This window comes from Grampus griseus, assembly GCF_964374135.1.
Source record: "Grampus griseus genome assembly, chromosome: X".
NCBI lineage: Eukaryota > Metazoa > Chordata > Mammalia > Artiodactyla > Delphinidae > Grampus > Grampus griseus.
This window is the reverse complement of record NC_138999.1, coordinates 96,957,499-96,968,045: the sequence shown is the minus strand read 5'-3', so window position 1 is coordinate 96,968,045 and position 10,547 is coordinate 96,957,499. Positions and strand designations below refer to the sequence as shown.

General features: G+C 41.3%; 1 protein-coding gene across 1 annotated transcript; it reads right to left on the bottom strand.

The window, feature by feature from the left end:
• Nucleotides 1–282: 282 nt before the first annotated feature.
• Nucleotides 283–5,359, bottom strand: RTL4 (retrotransposon Gag like 4; the record flags this gene model as incomplete). Its single annotated transcript, XM_082646881.1, has 3 exons — nt 283–886; nt 1,710–1,886; nt 5,316–5,359. 3 exons carry the CDS (start codon nt 5,357–5,359, stop codon nt 283–285), a joined length of 825 nt encoding a protein of 274 aa, XP_082503007.1.
• Between the last annotated feature and the right edge of the window lie 5,188 nt (nt 5,360–10,547).

Below are 10,547 nucleotides of genomic sequence, written 5' to 3'. Positions count from 1 at the left end.
TGGGCAGAGTTTTTCCTGCAGGCTTTCAGTACACTTGGGAAATTAGTCCCAACTGTATAAAGTGCCTGGGAATTGTTTTCATCATTGCTTTATCAAGTTTGGTGATGGGTCACCAAATGAACAAGATCTGGTTGTTTAAATTCTCAGAAGCCTAGGAGTTCATGACTGTAAAGTGGTATCCCAGTTCCCCATCTGTATTTTAAATGTTAATGCAGGATATAAATCAATGAGGCTGGAGGTGAGAGGGGTATAAGTTTACAATGTGACCTGCCTGGGCTCCTCTTACTGGTGAGCTGGGTTATTTATCCTTGCTGGGGCTCGAGAACGTTTGGCAAGGCAATCTCTTGTGAAGTGACCAGCCTGGCTGCAGTAGAGGCATGACTGAGTTTCTTGCTGGCGGGCTCGTTTGGCTGGAGTAAGAGGCAGCTGGCTTCCTCGAAGCTGTATAGGGTCTTCCTTGGGTGGTGGACCTGTGGGGTTGGAGATCAGGGAAGCCAACACTGGGATCTGGGCCTCTGGCTGCAGGAGCTCTGGCCTGTCACTACGTTGCTTATCCAACTGAATACACTGAGTGATAAGGTCTGGGAGATTGTCCATCAGATCTGTGCCATTTACTTCAGCCTGAATGGAGTCAGCTAGTTCCTCTTGGAAGTGATCACTCTGATTGGTTTCATTATATCTCAGATTTTGAGCAAGGAGCTGGAAAGTAGTGGCATCCTGCTGAGAGAAGTTGTCCCTTTTGTCAACCTTAGCATTCATCAAGGGGTTCATTTCCTGTTTTGTGGGCTCACCAAATGACTGCTGTAACTCAAGAACAAAGTTCTCATATTGCTTCAACAGAGCACTCTGGTAGGTGGTGATTCTGTGTAATTCTCTACTGTATCTTCTGGAATCAAGTGAGACTAAGCAGAATTGAGTACCAATATTGGATACCAATGAGCAGACAGTGGTTTTGCTCTGTGATCAGACAGACGGTGTCATGAGCAAGTAGCCAAATCTGTTAACTATGAAGAAGTCACAAGGGTATGCTGAGAGCTGAGAAATGCCAAAAACTGTTGTCCACTACTCAGTGTTGCCTCTTCTTCATGGAGAATGCCAATGTTCTGCACATTCAGAAGAAATAAATTACCTTAGGACACACAGAAGATTTGGAATTAAGAAGATAAATACAAAAGTTACAGTAGATTTCTCTCCCCACTCCCCTTCTTGGTAATATGGAGGCAATTTGCCCTCAGACTAAGCCTTTGATTCTAAAGTATCTTTCTTTATCAGAGAATCAAAGAATTTTACAATCCAAAGTGATCGTAGAAATCATCCAGGCCAAATTTGTGATTTCACAGATGAGAAAACAGAGACCTAGAGAAGTAAAAATGTTTGCCCAAGGTCATACAACTAGTTAATATCAGAGCTGGCCTGTTCATCAGAACTGCTGTCCAAAACAGCACTTCCTCCAGGACTACAAATGTGCTCATTTGCTTACACTACTTGGGCATAATGATGGTTCTTGCCCTTTGCTACTCCAAACGATCAGGGAATCAGCAGTTTTGGCATCACCAGGGAGGTTGTTGGAAATGCAGACTCTAAGGTCCCACCCCAGACCTACTGAATCAGTGTTCCATTTTAACAAGATTCTCCAGGTGATTCGAATGTGCATTGAAGTTAGAGAAGTGTTGCTCTAGAGAGCACTTAGCCAGAATTGGAATACTCACTGGTTGGACTTGACCCTCAGTGCTCCAATCATAGCCTGCAGTGCTGTGAGGATCCGATTGCTGTGGTGGTAGTTAATCCATTTTTTCTGGCTTTCTAGTCTGTGTCTGAGGTCACATTTGGTTGCCATGGACATGATTAAGACATCACAGGCAAGATGAAGAGGTGAGATTGAGGACCTAGCAAAGAAGAACAGAATATTCTTAAATTATAAAGATCAGAATGTTCAGCAGTCTTCCCTGCGTTGATAACAAGAATATAGCAACCAGTAAAAGTTTAAAACAAACCCCAAACATATTGTATGTTGGTTGAACTATTCTGCTATGTAATTCCTCTCACTGTCCTTTCCTTGTGTAGTATTTAAATGTATTTAAATCGGCCATCAGTGGGCAGAAAAATATGTATCACTGAAAGCAAGATTTGATTCCCTAGGTTTTATTTGATGGTACCTCCTCTCGAAACCTATGGAAGAAATTATTGGAAGAATGAAATAGTGTACGATGGGGGGCCAGAGACTTGCCCAAACACTATCAGTTGGATGATTTGAAGAACTCATTTGCTTCTCAATTTCTTTTTATCTAATGAGGATGACTATCTGGTCTACCTCAAAGGGTTGCTGTGAGTATCAATGAGACAATAGATAGGTGCTCTGAGTAGCAACAAAAAATGAGAGATTTGCTTCCAAGATTGTTCCAGTGCAGCTGAACAATGCCAGTGGTGAGGCTCTACCCTCAGTGCATAACGCCAAAGTAGAAAGATACTGTCATACCTCCTTTCATTCTTCCTTTCCATACCTCACCCATCTAGTCTACTATTTACCTTTCAGACATCTTTCACTTTACAGGTGCCCATCCATGAGTTTATTCCTGTCAACCCAGCTAGGTGTCAACTGATAGCTAATATGTTAATTATTGAGTGTTAATGATTGGCCTTTCTCAGGGTATTCATTTTTGTTTCCTCAAACTTTAATGTGTACAAAAATCCACTTGGTCCCAATCTCTAGCAATTCTGATTCAGTAAGTCTGGAATGGATGCCAGGAACCTGTACAGGTTGGCTGGCAGATTTCTGATGATGGTGGTCCTTGTGAGAAAAGCCATCCATACAAATATCATGCAATAAAGCCATATTAGTAGCATCTCAGAGAAGTAGGGATGGGGAGGAGACATATTTGGGGGTAGGAGGCTGACCCTCAAATGAGGTAGAATAGGTGGTAGCCTATTCTACCTCCATATAAAGCCACAAATTGCCCACACTGTTCTTAACAACTGCTCATCTCTCCCAGGTAATAGAAAGCAAGAGTTCAGCATGTAGGTTCTAGAGTCAGACTGACCTGGGTCCAAACCCTGGCTTGGCCAAAAGTTGTGTGACTCTGGACAAGTTACTTAACCTCTGTGAGAATCCAAACTTTAAAATGGAGATGATATTAATACGTGCCTCTTGGTGTCATGAAGATTAAATGAGATGAAAAGAGATGAGCACAGGTTCATGCAGATGGCAAATGCTCCATAAATGTTAGCTATCATTATTCTAGGTCCACAGTCTGTGTTTTAGAATTTAAATTATTTTCAGATTTAAGAAAAGTAACATAGAGTATGTACTGTTTATTACATAACACTCCCAGTAATGTCTGGGAAAACATCCCATAATTAAGCCATTAACATTTCTGCAGGAAAAAAAATGTCTGAATATTCATACTAAAAGAGATAAAGACTAAGTTCATGTCAGTTCAGGTCAGGTTTTTCTGCCAAGTAAGTTTTGGCACCAAATTTTAAAAAAAAAAAAAGCTTCTGTTGTACAGAGCCTTTTGATTTCAGAATTGAAGCTAAGGGTTTGTGGACCTCTACCAAACTCTTTTTTCTGGGGTGCAATTATAACTTTTCCTTCTCTGTCCCTGCTTTCTGCCCTTTGACTCCACTCTCAGAAGTTCCAGAATATCTGTAGAGGTCTCCAGTTTCTTTACAGAATTATGTATTCAAAGTGGCAGATCATTTAATTTTTCTAATTATGTAGCACTGGTGAAACACTTGCTAAAATTATAAGCATTAGCCCAAATGCAAATCATACAATGGCACTGTTGTCAATGGCAGTGGCTTAATCCCTCAAAGAAAATCTACCTTGCCTTATCATTTTGGAAATTGCTCTCCTTTTAGAGGTCAATGGCCTTCTATTGGATTGTTCCAGCAGATCCTGGGGGAAGAGCTGACAGTCTGGAGGAGTTCCAGACCACAGTCTTTCGGAGACAAAGTAGAGACAGAGCTCATAACTCAAATGCACAGGCTTGAGGGATCAGACTAGTGAGCTTGGACCAGGTCTGATAGAAAACTGCATATGCTTAAGCTTTTCCTTAATCAGTATGTGCTTCAACTACAAAAACAACACAAAAATAGGTTTAGTAAACTATTGCAGGTCACTTTGATGTTTGTGTTCAGTTTGAACCAAAGCCATAGTTAAGAGTTTCCCCAGATATAAAACTACTCCACTCTGGAGTCCCCTAAGACCCCATTTGGAGAAGGGCCTGCAGTATCCTTCTGCCTGTAAGGGAGCTTTGTGACCTTACACTGCTTTATTTTCAAGCTATTCTACATAACTCATTGGAGAAGATTGAACTAGGGTCATGCAACTACCCAAAGCAGCTGCATTCTTACTCTTGTTCTCCAGATCTTCTAAGGAATGCTGTGGTCATAGGAGCTAAACTGATAGATAAATAACCCTGATAAGGTGACCACAGGGGCATACTGTTTGAACTTGTCTGAAGACTTGGGTGTGACCCCAGCTCTGCCACTATCTATACTGACAACCTTGGGCAAGTCACTTCCTCTCTCTGGGTCAGTTTCTATATCTGTATAATGAAGGGATTGGGTTTCTTGAAGTTTATTAAGATAAGAAATTCTGATTCAGGAAGGTTAACAGGAGACCTAGGAATATGAAGTTTTTACAGGCACCCCAAATTATTCTGTGTTAAGAAGTCTTCAGATGTTACCTTGGGAAAATTGGGTGACTGCCCACACAAAACTCCTGTATTTGTCAGAGGTTCTCAAATTTCAGGATACTTCAGAATCCCCTGGAATTTTAACATACAGATTTTGGGGCCTCACCCCTAGACAGTGTGATTCAGTGGGTCTGGGATGAGGCCAGATAATTTGCATTTTAATCAAGCTCTGTCAGTGATGCTGATGCAGAAGTTTCCCCAGCAACACTTTCAAAAAACTGTAGGCTGAGTAATCTCAAAAGGCCCTTTCTGCTTCGGCACTATCTACTTTTTTGAAAGTAGAAAATATTTGACTCCAAAAGTGGCCCCTGAAGTGTGTGATATGTAGATTGCTTCCTTCCTAGACTCTGCTTGAGGCTGCATGGTCACCTCTAAACAGTGGGCTAGTGCAGACCTGGCTCAGGCATGTGAGATGTAGCTGGCTCAGAGACAAGAGAGAGAGTAGCAATTGAGTTGACCCTGCTCTCAGGACTCTGTAGTTCCTGCTGGGAGTTATGTACTATTCTGCTCTGCTCTGCCTGTGAATGAGGTAGAAAAATCGTTCTCTTATCCCCATATCATAGACAGAGCAGCCCAGCTGGGATCAAAATGCCTATTGCTATGACTCAGACCTCATACCTTCCTTTAAGCGTCAACCTTCCTTCTGGCTCAGCTGGACCCATGGCCTAGCTGCTTATGAAGTTCAACATGTCATGAACACTATCTACAAGTATTCCCTGTCAGTTTCCCAGTTTTCCTTTCGAATGTGCACAACTCTATTAAGGAGCCCTATCAGCCTTCCTGCTCCTTGGGTCTATTTAACATTCCTCCTAAGGTCATGTTTCCCAGTCTCCTCCTTCACCTACCTTCTCTCCTTTGCCTACTGTCTCTGCTGGCAACCACAGCACATGTCTGAATGATTCTGCTCAGTCACCAGCCAGAATCATGACCGATAACCTCATCCCAGCAATACATGACCCATTTACACTGTTCTTTTCTCTCAATCCAATAAAGAAAAATGCCTAGAAGGAATGGGAGAGTTTTTCTAGGAAGGCAAGGATCTGGACACTGGATGGAAGGCAAGGTCATCTGCCATTAGGTGGACATCATAGCACTAGGGTTGAACACAGAGTATTGTGTGGAGTCAAGGAAAAACCCCAAAGATAGACTCTATTGCTTCTTTGCTGTACTTGCCAATTTGATTTCAATTGAGGGGTACCAACGTTATATGGGTGGTGAAATGAAGACTTCGGGGAAAGTAGCCATGTTTTGGAGGTTTGTCAACTCCTGAAGATCAAGTGTGCTGCTACTTACAGCTCATAAGAGATGTTATAACATATGGCAGATAACCTTTGCAGCAGGATTGGGTCGAAGTCTCATTTCAGACCTGCAAGTGCTGAAGACATGGCAGGCCTCTGACACTGTAAATGCAGAGATTTTCATTTGTATTTGGTAAGAATAGGAAAGAAAAGTCCTGTTTTCCTTCAGTTGTATCCACCATTTTTGTAGGTCTTTGGTAATAACACTTGTGATTTCTTGAGTACCTAATTTATGCCAGCTTACATACTCTGATTGGTACTGGCTGCCTGGAGCTGTATGTAAGAGGATTCTGGACCTGTAACTGGCCTCACTGGTAGAATGTTGTGAAGGATTGTCAGTGTCTGCCATGGGGTCTGGAGGGATAACTGCAACATGCTGAACATGCGTTTGTTACCTCTCTTGTAGACTGTATGATCCTCACAGTAGTCTTATGAAGTAGGTATGATTATTTGCATTTTACATATAAGGAAGCCAAGCCCCTACCTGCACTTCAGAACATGTAATCATGCCCACTCCTGCTTTTAATCTCTTTCTCCCCTCACCTAAAAGCCCTCTTCTTCCTATGCTCAGCTTAAGTTCAGCCTCCTCGTTGCTGCCTCCTCTGACTACTCAGACCCTTACTAACTTCTCCATTCCCTGAACCGTGTGGAAGGACACATGATTTTATGTTCCCTCCTGGAGGAAGCCTCTTTCTTTTAAACTCCCACAATACCTTGCACAGGGCTGGTTCCATGGGCCTTATGTAAATCTGTGTTGATGGATACACTAAGATGATAAAGGGCTAGGGGAAGGACAAGCAAAAGAATCCCTACCAGTAGTAGCCTGAGGTTAAAATTGTGACAAGAAAAATAAGACCTGGAATCCAGTCATGAAAATCTGATCAAAATGGGAGGAAGCTGAGTAAGCAAGCAGGGGGATGGGAGCTCTGTAGAAGTGGTCTGAGCTTGAAGGAAAGCCCAGCAGGCATTGGTATCACCAGTTTTTGGCTTTCCATCCACTATCTTCCTTTCTTCCTTAAGCCCCATAAATTCAATGATTTTTATTTTTTGGCAAGGCAAAACAAATGATCATGTCTGACAAAGACTTCTTTACTACTTCTAGGTTCAAGGAAGCAGTCTGGGAGAGTGCTTTACATAACTGAGTGTGCACCTTGTCATGTTTTATAAGAACAGTGAGATAACATTCTAAATTGGGACCATCTCAATAAATCTGGGTTGAGCTATCACCATACCCATCTAATCAATATGTGAAAATATTAAAAGAACAACCAGAAAGGAATGATTAGGTTCTTATCCCCATTGAGTTTCACTGTCTATGTGTACAGAAATTTAAGTATCTTAAAAATCACTTTAATATTCATTACCTCATTCAATCTTGACCACAATTTTGTCATTTTTCAGGTCAGAAAACCAAGGCACTGAGATTTTAAGTAAAGTCAAGGGTCAAAGGGGAAACTTGATACATGTGTAACTGTCTCTGGAGGACTCCTGTGTGGAATACTTGTTCTCAGAGACAAGTAAGGCACTATCTGAAGACGTTTGGGAGGGTAGAGGTGGAGATGGGATGATTGTCTCCATGAAGTAATTTATGAGTTCCATATCATTGGAAGAATGCAAGCAGAGTTAGCATTACTACTTGGTGAGGAGTAAAATACAGGTGATGAAACTGACCACTAATTGTATGCAATCTAGAATCTGATCCTCAGATCTACAGCCAACCTGAACCTTACCCACCTTGCCCACCTACCTCAGAGCTCCTGTTCCTAGAGGAGACTCTGACTAAGCTACACAGCAGACTTTGTTTACCAATTTGAGGATTTATCTTTGTTCCTCTGTCCATTCCCAACGCCCCCGTCATTTCAAACAGTATATGCTGTTTCAAGTAAACAATTAGAGGAAGAATGGAAAAATTCTGACCTGCAGATCTTAAATAGTCATAAAATGAGCCCTTTAAATTTGAAGTGAAAGGTCTTCTCCTGCATTTGTGCTCCCTGCTGCCTCTTTCATCTTTAATTCATTAAGTGCAATTCACTTAGTGATGAACACCACTTGCAACTGATGAGCTGACAGAGCCTAGCCCACTTAGATTTAAACTTTTTTTTTTGCTTTGCCATGTCCCTGTGGTATGCAGGCAACCTGTGGCCCTGCTCAAGGTGGAGAAAACTTAATATAAACAACTTAGTCCATATCATGTTTTTCAATTATCAGATGTCTCCTAGAAAATAGTTGCAAATGAAGCCACTGACAAAGGATTAATCTCCAAAATTTACAAGCAGCTCATGCAGCTCAATATCAAAAACAAAAAAACCAACCCAATCCAAAAATGGGCAGAAGACCTAAATAGACATTTCTCCAAAGAAGATATACAGATTGCCAACAAACACATGAAAGGATGCTCAACATCACTAATCATTAGAGAAATGCAAATCAAAACTACAATGAGGTATCACCTCACACCAGTCAGAATGGCCATCATCAAAAATCTACAAACAGTAAATGCTGGAGAGAGTGTGGAGAAAAGGGAACCCTCTTGCACTGTTGGTGGGAATGTAAATTGATATAGCCACTATGGAGAACAACATGGAGGTTCCTTAAAAAACTACAAATAGAACTACCATACGACCCAGCAATCCCACTACTGGGCATATACCCTGAGAAAACCACAATTCAAAGAGTCATGTACCGCAATGTTCATTGCAGATCTACTTACAATAGCCAAGACATGGAAGCAACATAAGTGTCCATCGACAGATGAATGGATAAAGAAGAGGTGGCACATATATACAATGGAATATTACTCAGCCGTAAGAAGAAACGAAATTGAGTTATTTGTAGTGAGGTGGATGGACCTGGGGTCTGTCATACAGAGTGAAGTAAGTCAGAAAGAGAAAAACAAATATCGTATGCTAACACATATATACGGAATAAAAGAAAAATGGTTCTGAAGAACCTAGGGGCAGGACAGGAATAAAGACGCAGATGTAGAGAATGGACTTGAAGACACGGGGATGGGGAAGGGTAAGCTGGGACGAAGTGAGAGAGTGGCATGGACATATATACACTACCAAACGTAAAACAGATAGCTCGTGGGAAGCAGCCGCATAGCACAGGGAGATCGGCTCATTGCTTTGTGACCACCTAGAGGGGTGGGATATGGAGGGTGGGAGGGAGGGAGACGCAAGAGGGAGGGGATATGGGGATATATGTATATGTATAGCTGATTCACTTTGTTATACAGCAGAAACTAACACACCATTGTAAAGCAATTATACTCCAATAAAGATGTTAAAAAAAAAAGTCTCCTAAAGCCACAGATTAATGTTCCAACTTTAGAGGTGAAGAATTTAAGGCTCAAGAAATGGAAAATTATTCAGGTCATGTTATGACTCTCTTTGCTATGTTCCAATCCCAAACCCTTTCCAGTTAGCCTTTCTTTCCTCTCCCAGCCTTGACTATGAGTGAACAAGCAATGCGGTGATTATAGAGTATGGTGAAGAAGCAACCTTTTAATGTTATTCAGTAATTGGTAACATCCCACCCATACGCAGAGCATTTTATGTGATCTAAGTCTTCTCCTACTGTGGCATTTATCATTTTGATAAAATATGAAGTAGGCAAGGCGTGTCTTCAACACTCCCACCAACAGATAAAGAAAGAATTGTCTAAGGACATACAACTATTTAGTATTAGATCTGGGAATAGCATCCTCAACTCTTGCTCCTAAAAACACTACATCCTGAAAGTAGTTTGAAACAGTGGAAGAATCATGGGCTTGGGAGTTAGAAAGAATTTAGATTAAAATCCCAATTTGAGTTAAGCCAAAGCTCTGAGACCTTGGGCAAGTTACCTCTCTGAACCTTAGTTTTCACATCTGTAAAATCTGTATTGCAAAGTAGCTGTGATGAGTTGAGATACTATATGTAAAGTTCCTGGCATCCAGAAGGCAGCAATGATAGAAGCCACTGATAGCATATTTTCTGTAGACACTGGAAGATTACCTACCAAACGTCCTTGTCACCTGCTCCAGTGTCTATCTGGGAATTTGGAGGAAGGTGATTCTTGATGTGGAGCAAGTGGCTTAAGCTAATTCACTTAGCATATAACATGTCTTAGTGTTTCTCCTTTGAAACACTCATATCACTTGTAATAAATTATTATATGCTCATTTTTCCTACTAGATTATGAACTAATCAAGACAGGCATCATCCAATTTCATTTCTATATCCCTAAGTCCTAGCATACTTCCTTACACATAGAGGTGTTCAGTAATTCTTTGTTGAATTTATAATATCTGCCCATGACAGACATATAATAGTTAAAACTAGATAGTAGCCAAGTGGTCTTACTGTTTCCCCTTCCCAATATAACTCTTCTATTATTATTCCCTGAAGTGAGTGAAAAACTCAGCCCTGTTGCAGAGCATATCAGCATGTTTTTGCATTACAAATGCCTGAGTTAACCAGATAGAAATATAGATAAAGACTTGTGGCAGTAAAACTAATGCTCAGGAGGCAGATGTCCCAGCCCTAGACTTATGGTGACCTTAGCCAGA